At 43.0% G+C, this 15,071-nt stretch overlaps 1 protein-coding gene across 4 annotated transcripts in view; it reads right to left on the reverse strand.

Moving 5' to 3' along the window:
* The window catches only part of EVI5 (ecotropic viral integration site 5), a 2,339,304-nt gene that overhangs the window by 1,053,445 nt on the left and 1,270,788 nt on the right, over positions 1-15,071 (reverse strand). For 2 of the 4 annotated variants that reach the window (XM_069641804.1, XM_069641802.1), the window contains one exon: positions 6,007-6,087. The exons of the other annotated variants lie outside the window; for them this stretch is intronic. In XM_069641804.1, coding sequence (XP_069497905.1) covers positions 6,007-6,087 — 81 coding nt within the window. The remainder of the gene's footprint in view (positions 1-6,006; positions 6,088-15,071) is intronic. 4 annotated transcript variants of the gene reach the window in all.

Below are 15,071 nucleotides of genomic sequence, written 5' to 3' on the forward strand. Positions count from 1 at the left end.
AATTTTCTTATCGACAACATGAAGTGTTCCACCACCACAAAGACTCCTAACAACTGGGACAAAGAAACACAGAATAGATGCTTGACTCTTACAAACAAGAAGCATGTCCCTTTAAATGTTAAGGTCCCATACACCGAGACGAGTAGGTTAAATAATGGACGTCTGGCTTACAGAGAGGAAGAAGGTAGTCAGCACAAGATAAGCCTGGGCGCTTGAATCTCGCTTGGAGCAGGAATACGAGAGGCAGAGAGCGAGCGAGACTGATTGAAGAGAGAGACTCTGGAACACCATACCTAGCCCAAGAGAAAGAGAGAAAGAGAGAGAGAGAGAAAGAGAGAGAAAGAGAGAGAGAAAAAGAGAGAAAGAAAAAGAGAGACTGATTGAAGAGAGAGACTCTGGGACACCATACCTAGCCCAAGAGACAGAGAGAGAGAGAGAGAGAGAGAGACAGAGAGACAGAGACAGAGAGACAGAGACAGAGAGAGAGAGAGACAGAGAGAGAGAGACAGAGACTCAGATACCGAAGCCAGGGCGCCAACTGGGCAAGAGAAAGAAGTGGGACAAAATACCAACATTAGGTGGTCGTGAGACCACAGGAACCCTGTGATGGACAGTCAGTCCCTACAAAGTAGCTGAAATTGCCTACCAGCAAAGGAAACTGGGTTTCCGACACCTTGTCAAGGAAATCACCAAGAGGAGAGAAAACTGAAGGAGAAGCTAAGTACAGGCTACAACGAAGAGAGACTAGAGAAGCAGTCACAACGCAACAAGGGTCTCTGAGACATTCCCCTAACAGAATAGAAGGTAACAAAGCTAGCAAATGTAACGAGTTGCCAAGAAATAAGCTGTACGTTACGCAAATAACTCATCTCCATAGAAATCACGGCATCAGTATGAAAGTCCCTTTTAGGAAATGACTTTAAACTATGGGAAGAAAAGAGGAAATAATAAATTAAGAGAAAAGAATGAGACCCAGTAAAGCCAATTGTGTATAACCTTGGGAAACGGGGAGAGAGATAAACCAAGATACAAAAGAAGAGAAAATAAATAGGATGAATTACAGTGAACCTGAATTACGAGAAATATGACAAGTGAAGTTAAATAAGAGATCAACATAACACACATCTTTATTGGCCAGCAGAAAACGGCTATTCTGACATAAGAACCAAAAAGGGGAACTGTGAGGATAAGGGAAAACTACAAATTGCCCTTAAAGAGTTACAGAGACTGATGCAATATATCCAAAGAGATTATGTGAGGAATTCTTACTACTGAAAGACTTCTATACATTGGTACTACAGTATCCCAAGGACAAAGGAGTCATTCTCCACTTATAAGTTAGTTAATATAGTTAGTAGGGTCAGTTAGGGTAGTTTTGGACAGCAGACCTTTTCCTTTTGGACTTTCACGACAGACTGACAAGCACATTAGTTAGTAAAGTAGGCAGGGACCACCCAAAGTCATAGGGAAAGTTAGATCTTCTGTCTTCTTTTGGATAACCAAAAATACATCATGCCATCTAAGAGTCTGTGTTCTCCTTCTGACTCGCCACAGGGCTCAGACTAAGGCATTTTCCAAGGGAGATCAAATTATGTAACAGAGGATCCTAGAGCAGTCATGCAGCTAAACTGCCTTTTAGATGGAACAGGAAGCTGCTTTTCCAAGGAGGAAGTTACATTGATTACATAAACCTCCTTAGGAGGAGACTTAGGCATATGTGTTGACAGGGATGCTGAAGGAGGCACAAGCAGAGTTTCCATGGGGACATAATCCTGAGGTTGCAATGGAGCAGGAGAAACTTTGTCCTCAAGCTCATCAGCCAGCAGGTTCAAGAACTTGTCCGAGAACAGGGTGACAAGGAGCCGTACTGATTCCAAACAAGAGCATGTAAAACAACCAACCTCTTCTGCAGACGAACAATAACAGGGCACTGCCAAGTAGGTCGAGCCCACAAAAAAAGGTTGAAAGCTATCTGAGGCCCCAGGCAGCCGAGCTAGCATTCAAGCCTCGTTCAACAGTTGGATATTAAAAATCACAGCATTTGACACTGAGCACTGGGGTCAAAAACATTCAGTACCCTAGGCCAAGGTGTAGACAACTCCATGGGCAGAGAAACAATTTGAGGGACCTCTGGAAAAGAAAATAACACTTTTTCAGACATTGAAATCCCTGAATCCTGCAGACACACCACTAGCAAAACAGCCCAGTCTGGAAACTGATCAGTCCCTAAGACTACCACAGTACTTGAAACTATGGCCCTCATTACCAGTTCAGCGGTGTGGTAAAAAGTGGTGGTAATTCTGTTACCACCATTTTTTGGCAGTAATGGAATTACCACCATATTTACTGTACCAACGAATTCAGAGTTTGGAGCAAAACATGAACATTGACCCCCCCTAGCATCAGACTGAGGATCAATCCTCTACTTTTCCTCCAAAAATTGGTGGAATTCCTATTTACAGTCTATCTGCCAAAATCCCTATGGAGTCCTATGAACTGCAAAAATGTTGATTTACATCGCACTACCACCACTTGTAATCCTGTGGTAACACCACAGGACCACGTGGTGGTAACAGTAAACTATTTTGGTGGTAATTCAACAGAATTGCCCCCAATTTACTGTTAAACTCGTAATGAGGCCTTATGTTTCTCTAGTGGTTTTCTTGTAATTTTATTTTCAAAATGTACTTTATTAAGCATTTTCTTAACATGAGATTCACAACTGTTACAATCACGATTTTGTAGAAATCGAAAAGTAAACATTGTTTTTTTAATTAACTTTTTGGTTCATCTTAAACCCCCCGCCGCCTTGAGACACGACGAGTCATGGATATTAAGTTCTGGGATATTTTGCAGCCCTTTTTGTGGAAAACACTGCCTTCCGTTCCATCTCCAGTCATTTGTAGGCTTCGAGAAAGGGTGCCCATTCCATTTCTCTGCTTGTGGTTATCTCTTGGAGGGCACCTGTAATGTTCTCCATTTCATAGAGTTCTCTAGAGTTTTCTTGTAATTTTAAAGCTGCACACATCACCTTAAAGTGAAGTGTAGATAGGATATTTTGTATCCTTATAACGTTTTATTTTGTAACTTTGTGGTTACAAATACAGAGTGTCTAGGATGGGCTGACGGCATCAGATATTTTTCTACTGTGCTTTTTAACTTTTTACTTGTGGACCTTTGCATTTTACCGCATAATGCCATAAAGAGTACAATATACTCTAAAACAACATTTTTGCCTTTGGTTTGGCTATGTTACCCTTTGGCCTTTTTACTGCCCTCTTGGGTCTGAATTTGCCACATATGGAAACCCCTTTCCCGGGCAAAGTGGCCCTCTGTATGTGTGGGGTTTGGGACGGTCTGGTCCAAGGACACATTTGTGTCACTGTCTGTTGATGGGCAGAATGTTTGACCAGTGGCTTTCCATGAGCAGACAGCCTCTGCCAGTTTGAATGGTGCAGATCTCTACCATTGGTGGGCCTTGTGGTTACTACAGTCCAAATCCTGGATAAAAGGAGGACTGCTGCAGACATTTGACAGATGCTGAGCCTTCGGAAGTGTCCCTGGAACACCCAATGGATTTAACAGCTCTGTCCTGAGCTATATTCCTGCAGTTGCTGCCATTATGAGTGCATCCTTGAAACCTGGAGGATCTTCAACTGGTGCAATAATACGCCTGCTCCTGCATTTTCAGGCTTCCAGTCCCTACAGAAGCTGTGTAGGGCCTACTCCTTTTTTTGCCAACCGACGATTGCCTGTCACCTCCCGACCGTGAATCCAATCTTCTTTGCTTCCTGAAGGTCTCCTGAGGTCACCAGGATTGACCAGATGGCCAGTCTCCGACATCGTAATACAAGTACGGCAACCAACCGAAAGAACATTCTGCATCCCAAAACAACCTGTGAACCTGCGACTCCTTGGCCTACCATGACCAGGCCAAACACAAAGTACCTGTACCCAACAGATTCCGGAACCCCTGAAATGGTCTCTGGTAAAATCGGAGTAAAGGGGGTAAAGTTAGTATACCTGTTTTGTGCCCCCTCCTCCATAGGCATAAGGTTCTGGTTCTATATCTCCCTTGCCTGACTCAGATAGGTGGTGGTGGTGGTGGTCTGGTCATGGATTATCCCACCCCCCACCCCTCCCGGTCCCATTCCCAGGCATTCCCTATCATGGTGGGACTGGGAGAGATACTTACCTGACCTTTTCTAAACTTATTGAACACTAAATCGCACCCACTGGCATTGCTCAATGCAATAGTAAACCTAACTGAACAGTGTATCTTGTGGAACTGGTGACTTTATGGCACTAGGCCCCATTCTATTTCATGGCTGGACTTAAGAGTTAGAAATACAATTCTAGGATTGTTCATAAGTGTTTTGTCTATATTATTTTACTTGATTAGTTCCCTGTGTATTGAATCAACTGTTTTTCTACCTCTTCGCTTACTTAACAGCATACAGTGGTTGAAAGTCTTGCTTAGGCTTACTATTGTTTAACTGTCTTTTAGGTAACGTGTATGAGTTCTATTTAGAACCCTCAATTGTAGATGCATTTGATAATAGTTGTGTGATAATACTTACCTGAAGGTTTCCTTGCTTAGTTTGTCTCATTGTAGCCATAGACCACTCTCACACCCCTCCTGAGTCAGTTTCTTTCGTGTTCACATTGATAGGACTTAATTGTCTGCCAAAATCCACCCCAAGACTTGTATCTAAATCTATCTTAATAATGACTCTTATTTACTGAAAATATTGTGTGCAGCAGAAAAAGGGTGCCCAGCACAGGAGGATTGCTGGAAGTCACGATATGCACTTCGCTTTACTTGGAAAGTACATGTCCGCCCTGTGGACTCTTAAAACATGTGACGTATGAATCAGGGTTTTAAACTACATTGGGGGGTGGTGGTTTGGATAAATACCTTTTGTTTCTAAGGGTTTAGCTACAACGAAACAAGACGTTTATCCTATGGAAATGCTTCAAGCAAATGGTGTCAGAATGTGTTCAATATGAGGTGACAGGATTCTTCATCTATTAGGGATACTAGTGTCATCCAGGATCACTATTTTTAACAGGCCCAGGGATTATACCGACAGCTGTTTTAAAAAATCAAAGCCTAGCCTCTTCGTGTCTCAATTCAATGTCACAGAGATGCAGTACCCAGCTGCCTCTTTGCCACAATTAACCTTCACAGGGATAGAACGTTCAGCTTGTGTTTTGGAATCCAACAAGGAAGAAAGTGACTGGCCAATTTAATCCAATTCTGGAGATATAGTTCTCCTGTTCACTGAAGGAATGTAATGCCCATCTCACTAATAAGGGATATAGGTCCTCATTACAAGTTTGAGGGTGCAGGAAAGAAATGATGATAAAATGGCGGTAACAAATTTGCTGCCACTTTCCTACATCATTATATTCACGCTTTGGAGGTTACATTGAGGAGTGCTTTCAGCATACAGCTAAACGTAAACAGCTGGATGTAATTTCTCCACTTTGCCTCCCAAAAAAATGGAGGATTTACCACAGCAGAATTACTGCTCACTGTAAATGCTCCGAACATCCTCATGGAGTCCTAAGGACTCAAAAAATGAGGTCTAACTCTTACCCCACTCATAATCTGGCAGTACTTCTGGTGAGCCACGTGGCAGTCACAGCAAACCAAATTATTCTTTTTATTAGTACGCTTCCTTAGAGTGCGCTTCCGGTATTCCTTTTCAGAATTTTAAATCAAACAAAGAAACATCTTTGATCGATTATACACATCTTTGTTTTTTTATTTCCTTTCAAACAGAATTATTTTCTTCAAATAATTATATCCATTCAGTCTCTCAACACGTGTTTCTCCACGTTTAACGCACGTGGTTCATCAGGAGAGTTTTCTATTTACAAAACAAAACAAGACAAAAAACACATTTTTTTCTCCTTAGCTATATAAACTACAATGTATTGTTTGTATACAACAAATTTGGTGGTCGAGGCAAGCCACCAATATACATTTATCATACTCACCAATTGTTTCAATTTTTTCTTTCCCTTTAGTTTAATAAACAATTGTCCTTTCTTAACTTCCAGACCAATTTTATGGGATTCCTATGAAAACCAGGAGTAAATAAAAATTTTTAGGCTAGGGTAAAGTTTAAGTAATCCCTATCTGTTCGGTGACATACAGTATCCCTTTTACTCTCCTCACCTTATTTATCCCGGTACGATTGCCTTCAGTCCTTCTCAATCCATGCTACAATGAAAAGTGTTTTGAGTCCTCTTATTTGTACTTGCGGGCCCGCTACGCGTGACATCATCACACCGCGTAACGCAATGACGTCATGCGTTACGTTGCGTAATGATGTCACGTGTTTCCTACACGATCGGAGATCATCTTGTTGGTCGAAAAAACTATGTTTTTTACTTCATTTCAAACAAACTAATTCAAGATCTTAGCACTTTATCACAAGTGAATTCCAATTTTACTTTTCACCATATCTGCAATTATTATAGATTTAAATAAACATTCACAGAATTTCAAAAAACAAAAAAATAATAAAAAAAAAACAAATCATTACAACCAATAATTCATTTCATTATCTGAATTTAGTCCTGTATTGCAAGTATCCAGAATACAAATCCATTTCGCTTCCCTTCTTCTCAATTGTAGTTCTCTGTTGCCTCCTCTTTCCATGCTTTCAATTTTTTCTATGCCCAAAAACTTGATATCTTTAATATCCGTTGCTTTATGTTCTTGGTCAAAATGGGTTGCCATGGGATATCTTGTGTCCTTATTTTTGATGGCTCTAATATGTTCTTGTAATCTAATTTTCAATACTCTAATAGCACTTCCCACATATTTATTATTGCATATACATGTGATTGTATAAATCACATATTTAGTGTTACAATTGATAAATTGCTTCAATTTGTGAATTTTACCATTTGGTAGCCTTATCTCTTTTACACCACTTTCCATTTGGTCACAGATTCCACAACTCCCACACTTATGGGTTCCTGTTGGTGCTGGTACTTGTAAAAATTGACTTAGTACTTCGATTTTTTCTTCTTTCATGTGACTTGGACTGATTTTTTGCTTTATTGTCGGTGCCCTTCTGTAAATTATCCTAGGTTTTGCTTCTATGTACTCTTTCAACATTTCATCGCTTTGCAAAATGTTCCAATGTTTTGTCAATGATTTTTTCAAAAGGTGAGCTTCACTATTAAAAGTCGTTATGACGTCTACCTTTTTTTCATTTTTCTTCACCATTCTTAATTTGTCTTTTAGTAATTCAGTTCTAGGTACTTTTTCTGCTTTATAGATAGCTTTGTCCACATCTTGATCTTTGTAACCTCTCTGGATGAATTTTTCTTTAAGCAATTTGACATGATCCTCGTATTTTTCTTTTGAACTACAGTTACGTTTTGTTCTCAGAATATCACCATATGGTATATTTTTAATTATGTGTTTGGCGTGATTGCTTTCAGCATGTAGAACTTTATTGACTGAATTTGGCTTTATATATAAATCTGTTAGGATCTTTTCCCCATATGTGTAAATTAGCAAATCCAAAAATTAAATTTTCTCAGAGCTTATTTTTTCAGTGAATTTGATATTATATTCATTCACATTTAGATATCTAATGTAATCAAAAAGTTCTTTTTTGTCTCCATTCCATATCATAAGAATATCATCGATATATCTTCCCCAATAGGTTATGTATCCATTAGTAAATGCTGTATGTTGCCATGCATGATTGATTTCAAAATGTCCCATAAATAAATTAGCATATGACGGTGCAAACTTGGCCCCCATTGCTGTGCCTCGTTCTTGTCTATAGATTTGTTTGTTGAACAAAAAGATGTTTGTTAAAGCAAAATTCAACATTTCTAAAATCATTAAATTTTGTTGAAAGAACGAAATTGATATTGTTTTCAAAAAGAACTCTGTTGTTTCAAGCCCTTTCAGATGTTCAATACTAGTGTATAATGATACCACGTCCATGGTTACAAAAAGAAAATTTTCTTCCCAAGGTATTTCTTCTAGTTGTTGGATGACATGTTTACTGCCTCTCAAGTATGATGACAAATTGGTTGTGAGAGGTTGAAGATGTAGATCTATATATTGGGAAACTCTTTCTGTTAATGAATCTATGCCATTGATAATTGGTCTACATGTTGAAATTGTTCAAATGTTTTATGAATCTTTGGCAAAAAGTATATAATTGGCATAATTGGATGAGTGTTATTCAGATAGTGATATTCATCTTCAGAGAGTAAGCCGATTTCTTCCCAATTTTTTATCATACTGTGCCATTCCGACTGCAAGTCCATCATTGGATTCTTCTGTAGCGGACAGTAGCAATTCCTATCATTCAGTTGTCTGTTACCTTCTTTAATATAGTCTTTTCTTTGCATCAGAACAATATTGCCTCCTTTATCTGCACTCTTAATTATCCATTGTATATTTTTTGATAGGGACTCAATAGCCATCGATTCTTTGCGTGAAAGATTGTGTTTCATTTTTGTTTGTTTATTTTTGAGATAATTGTGTCTTAGATCTGCACTCACCATTTTTTGAAAGACATCAATTGCGTTGTTTTCTGCCATTTTTGGAATGAACTTAGATTTTAGTTTTAAGTTTGATTCTTCTGATAGACAAGGATCAATGTTTTGTTCATCTAGGAACATTTCTGTCGTATAATTATCTTCTGTAAGATTCATAATATTTATTGTCTTTTCCACAATTTCTACTGACAATGGTGAAATATCCTGAATCATCTTCTTTTGTTTCTCAAATATTGACTCGGCAAAGTATTTTTTCAATTTTAATTTTCTGCAAAATTTGAATAGATCTACATTAGTGTGGAAGTAATCTGCTTTGTTTGATGGACTGAAATTTAGTCCTTTATTTAGTACTTTTTTAGTTGTTAAATCGACTTCTTGTCCAGTTAGATTCATGACTAAATTTACTTCATCCTCTTGTCTTGAGATCTGGTTTGCATTCCCCCTTGTCCGCTTCCTTTGTTTTTGCGTTCCTCCTCTTTTTCCTCTCTTGTTTATGATAGCAACAGCAAACCGAATTGGTGTTGTTTCTTCTGCAATTACTGCCAGACTTGTAATGAGGCCCATAGTGCCTAGAACACTGGCAAGCACCATGTCCTTCCCGTCATTGAAAAGGGATATATAGCCCTTTTCAGTTGGCCGCAATGTTTGTCCAATCCGGTTTCCTAGACATCTCTGCTGGGTCCCAAGTGAAAACAAAAACATAGTTTTCACTGGACCGGAAAGAAATATCAATTTGTAATGACCGCTCTGTGACCATACAGAGCGGTCATTCTAAATCGAGCTGTCAGCCCCTGCCGCACACAAGAGCTTTGTGAGTTTGTGTGTGTGGATTTGTTGGTTGTTGTGTTTGGGGGGGGGTTAGGAGTGAGAAACTCCCCCGTTTACCATAAAAACTGGTGGGAGGGGTAGGGAAGGGGTCATCTTGGTGGTCAGGGGGGGCTGGGGAGGGGAAGTATGTCATATTGCCGCATTTAAAAGCAAACACAAAAACGGCTGAAAAAATATTTTTTGGCAATATCATAGAACCCTCTGCTAAGGTCTCACAGTCTGGGTCCCTCTTTCTACATCAGAGGACTTCAAACTGAGGGGCACGGCCACATCCCGGGGGGGGGGGGGGGGGACGACAGAGCCCAGCATGAAATGTAAAAAAAAAAACAAAAAAAACTTTTTTATAGATTGGAGGAAATGGGAAGGGGCAGCTCACATGGTCAGACTGGATAAAACGGTCTTAGGCATCAATGAAAAAATGGCCAGCAGTTAAAAATGGATATTCAGTCCTTTAGTCACAGACTGTTTGAATAGTACCCAAGGGGTTGTTTTTTGTTCAAATGTAAACACAATGTGATATTTAAAGAATATTTAAAGAATATTTATTCAGCAACAATGGTCAAAACTACCAGCTGCATAGTGAAGTAACTCCTCAAACTGGCCCACATTGGCCAAAAAAGTGGCCCATTTTGACTGGCCTACACTAGCATTTTATATTTGGTACGGTCATCGCCCTATTGCCCTATAGGCCAGTCCAAGCCTGCCGGCTCATCCATAATGGGTGAGGGGGCGTCCACCCACTGGCCACCTCACCCATTATGGAGGAGCTGAGGAGCCAGCCCAGTGAAACACTGAGCACTCCCTCAGTTGCTTTTTCCAGCTGAGGGTGTGCTCCTGGGCTGGCTGAACTGTCAAAGGCAAACACTGTTTGCCTTTGACAGTTCATTTCCCCAGCCGCACATGATCACTGAGCAATGCAACGCTGGGGGTGTTTTGCTTGCCAGCCTTGCATAGCTCATTGGAAATGCTGGCTGTGGCACTGCATGTGTGTATGTGCGAGGGGGTGCTCCTGTGCCTCCTCCCCATACGGGCAGAGCAACCTGGAGAGGGCATTTTAGCAACCACGCGCAGGCCCCTGCAGAAGGTACGTTTATGGCGATTTATTTTGTATTTAAATGTGTATGGATGTGTGTATGCTTGTGTTATGGGACTGTGGTGGGAGCAGGATAGGCGGCAGCACTGGATAGTGGTGGGAGTAGGGTGGGGAGAGCCCTGGGTCTGTACTGGGAGTAGGGTGCAGTGACAGCACGCAAAAGTTCATAGTGATTTCTACATACTGTCCATCTGGCACTTTTGGGGGGGCCCGGCCTGCCCAAACTTTGCTCGGGGGAGGGGGGGGGGTGGGCAGGCCAAAAAAGTTTGAAGACCACTGTTCTACATGCACACATTCTATTGGCTTATGGAAAACAGCAGCCCTTTGCTTCTCTTTTTGTACAGGGGAGGGCTGATAAAAGTGTAAGATATTGGAATATTTGGGTGGTACACTGGAGACCACCTAAAATGGTAGCACTGCATTGAAGCTTCGTAACACGGGGAGGAAAATCATACAAGTGAAGTGGGATCATGGGGAAACGTAAAAAATGCTTCTGCTGAGGTGTTGATCATTTGAGACTGCTGGGCTATCGGAAGAACACTGTTCCTATGAACATGAGTTTGGCGTAGTAACAAGAGCCACAGCCTGCAAAATGTGTAAAGTGCTATATTGCTAGGTCTGCGCTTATTAAATATCCATATAATACAAAGAGGGATAAACATCATACAGAATGCAATTTTACTTTTCCCCTAATGTTGCCTATTCAAGACTCACCATCTGTTATCATTGAGGCCTTCCTCCTAGTGATTTTGATCACAACCCGCACCAGCTTTCACATTTCCAATGGCACCGAGACACACCCAGAGATGGCAACTGTACTTAGTTAGCAATGGCAAATTATACGGATATATCAGGCACGAGCAACCAACATTAAGTATTTTAGTCCCTGAATCGCACACTAGGATTATATCTGTGCATTGGGATTCATTGAATGTGTATATTAGAGGTCAATGCATGCCCTCAGGCGTCTGGAACCTTTGGATTTCCAGGTATTATAGACAACTCCCAACAGCCCTAGCCAGTGAGGGATCATGTGAGTCAAAGTCCAAAAAATCTGGGAGAGCAGAGAAAAAAGTGCATGAGCTCCTCCAATATTGGGAGCCATGTAAATTGAGGAAGAGGTCAACACAAGGTCATTGAAAACATTACTGCAAAACATTTCCCAGCAGTAAAGCAAAGTTTCTTTGGGGAAGTATATAGACTTTTTTTTTAACAATTTTTATTATTTTATAAACACCACCAAACATTTCAACCAATGAGGACATTCGTATCACATCGTTAAATTCACAGGTAGTGCGTCACAGTCCTCCCCCCTTCCCGCCCACTTTAACTTGAGCCCCTAATTCAAGGCCAGCTGCATGCGCGTCTCTGGGTTTATCTTCCTCATCACTCTCGTGCATGTCGACCTCACTAAGTTTGGTCTGGGAGGGTCCCACCATCGTGGCTACCAGTCACCAAGCTATCAGGGCTCCCGACTCCTCCTCCCCTCCCCTCCTGATTGCTTCAAACCAGACTGCTGTTTCCGCATCTGCTCACTTTAGGAGGTCCGCCCACCACGTCTCTATTCTAGGTCGTTGGGCTGCCTTCCAGCCCATTGCAATTCTTTGTTTGGCCAGGATGTAGGCCAGGTCCTTCGTCTTACTAATGTTCTTAAGGTTAGGTGGGCTAGCAAAAACCCCCAGCATGCATGCCCATGCTGACTCCACCTCCAGTATGATCCCTTTTTCAGCCAGGCGTAGCTCGACCTCTATCCAGAATCTCCCCACCTTTGGGCAAGCCCAAAACATGTGTAACATCCCAGCTTCCACTTCACCGCACCTTGGGCATTTCTGTGTCACTGAACTTCCGAATCTGGCAATTTTGCTAGGGGTCATATATGCCCTGTGGGTGATGTATAACTGGATCTGCTGCAGCCTTGCATTTCGGGACACCTTCTTGTGGTACCTTTGTGCTCTAGCCCATTGTCCATCCAGCATAGGTTCTCTCACCACCTCCTCCCATTCCCGCCTCAGTTGAAGTAGCTCATTGCCCACCGTAGTCATCAATAGCTCATATGGAGGAAATTTCGTGCCCACCCTCCGATACATCCTATATCGTCTCGATGGCCATGTCAGGATGCTCCGTCAGCGCTGCCCCAGGCCACCTCTCTCTCGCCCGTTTTACAATTCTTGTGTAGGTGATAAGTTGGCCTGTGTGCACCCCGGTGTCCTCCATTAATCTTTGGAAGTCAGTGCCTCCCCTTCTTGCCATACATCTCCGAGGGTCACAAGGCCCATCCGCTCCCAGTATCTGCAGATCCTTTTAATCATTTGCGGGTCCTCCCCACATAGCGCCACTAGCGGCACCTGCGGGGAGCATGGGGACAGATTCCCCACTCTTTGACATGTTTTGTTCCATATTTCCCAGCCCAGTGTCAACAGTCTCGCCCATCCCTGCAGCATTGGTTTGGTCAACCACCCCACCTCCCTTAGGAAGAAGGGGGCGGTATCCCTGCAAAAAAGCCTGGATTCTGCCGTCTCTTCTTCAGACAGCCACCTGGCCACATACTGGAGCTGTCCCGCCAGGAAGTATATCTCGAAGTTAGGTAAATTAATACCCCCCATTTCACACGAGTTTTGCAACTTCCAAAGGGCCACCCTATTCCTGGAGTTATGCCATATGAAGCCCCTACATGGGCTATGTAGTTTCGCAAAGAAGCATTTGGGGGGCATGTACGGGATGTTCATAAAATAGTGTAACAATCTTGGTAGGACCCCCATCTTGATCAGGGCCACCCTACCCACCATAGCCAGAGGTAGCTTGGACCAAAACCCCATGCTGTTCTTGATGCCCTCCATTGCCCTCTCTGTATTGTGTTTGTGCTCCTTCTCGGCCATGTGATGTGTATCGATTCCCAGGTATCGGAATGTCCTGGTCTGCCAAAGTATCGGCAAGACCGGTAGGTTCCTATGAGAAACCCCCCTGTATCTGCCCAAGGGGAACATGCTCGATTTCATAGGGTTTACATCTATGCCCGAGAGGGTGGTGTAACATTCCATCACCTCCAGGACATATTGCAGGTTCTCCTCTGGGAAGTGTAAGTACAGCAGCATGTCATCAGCGTACAATGATATGAGGTGCGGACCTCCCTTCGTTGGGATCCCTATCTCCCAATACTGTTGTCTGAGGCAGATTGCCAGAGGTTCCAGGGCGAGGATGTAAAGCATGGGCGACCAGGGGCAGCCCTGTCTAGTGCCCCTACTGAGTTGCCACTTGTCAGAAATTATTGCGCCAGTTTTAACCCTGGTGATCGGGTAGCTGTATACAATTTTGACCCAACCTCAGATACCCTGGCCCCATCCCGTATTCTTTCAGCGCCGCTAATAGCCACGTCCATCTCACAGAGCCGAAGGCTTTGATAGCATCCAGTGAGACTACTGCCATCTCGCCGGGGTTCTTCCCTGTCTGTTCAATAATGTGGTGGAGTCTCCTATGATTGTCGGTTATATTCCTACCCGGGACATAGCCTGTTTGTTCAGGGTGTATCAATTTGCCTATGACTCGTTTGTGCCTATTCACCAGCGTGGATGTAAGGATTTTGCTCTCTTGGTTAAGCATCGAGAGGGGTCTGTATGACCCACAGTCCGTGCTAGGCTTGCCCGGTTTCAGGAGCAGAATGGCCACCACCTCCCTAAGGGACTCTGGCAGCCTCCCTCTCTCAAGCGGCTCATTTAACATGGCGAGCAGCAGGGCGGGGAGCACCTCCTGCCTGTATATCTTGTAGAATTCACTCGGGAGCCCGTCCGACCCCAGAGCCTTACACGTGGGTAGGTGCTGTATCACCGTCTCTAATTCTTCTAATGTGATTGGGGCGTCGAGGTCCTCCCGTTCCTCGTCGTTTAGTTTAGGCAAACCTATGTCTTCCAGTATTTCCTGGATCTCCTGGCCCATCTCCTCCCCCGTGTCCTCATAGAGGCGTTTATAGAAACTAAGGAACCCCTCGTTAACTGCGTCCTGAGTGTCCCAAGTCTGGCCATCTTCCCCTTTTATCTCCCTGACCACTGGTCTCGGCGTCTCATTTTTGTATAGCCATGCTAGCAGCCTTCTAGGTTTGTCCCCCCTGCATGCTGCCTTTCAATATATTTTTTGTAGTTCAAGTTACATAGTCTGTCCTAGAGCTCCCCGCTAGTTTGTTGTAACAAGTTCACCCGTTTGGCATCCTCCTGTGAGGCGCTCCCCTTTTGCATTATTCCTTCCAACTCCTTCTCTGTCTCCTTCAGCCCACGCTCTATGCCCCATTGGAGCCCCCTGTATTTGGATATGGCTGCACCCGGTACTACCACTTTGAACGCTTCCCATAAGGTTCCCTCTGACGGCACACTCCCCATGTTGAGGTCGAAATACTCGACAATCGCCTCGCTCAGCCCCTCACGGAATCCCGCCTCCATTCCAGGACCAAGGGAGAGTGGACCGAAAGCACCTTGGCCTTATATTCTGAGCCTATCATTTCTTCTACCAGCTCTGAGGCAACAAACATGTAGTCCAGTCTCGTATGCAGTTTGCATGGGGCTGTGTAATGTGAGTACTGCCTATCTACTGGGTGTAGCGGTCTCCAAATATCCTC

This window comes from Ambystoma mexicanum, chromosome 1q, assembly GCF_040938575.1.
Source record: "Ambystoma mexicanum isolate Mex_15411 chromosome 1q, UKY_AmexF1_1, whole genome shotgun sequence".
NCBI classification, from domain to species: Eukaryota; Metazoa; Chordata; class Amphibia; order Caudata; family Ambystomatidae; genus Ambystoma; species Ambystoma mexicanum.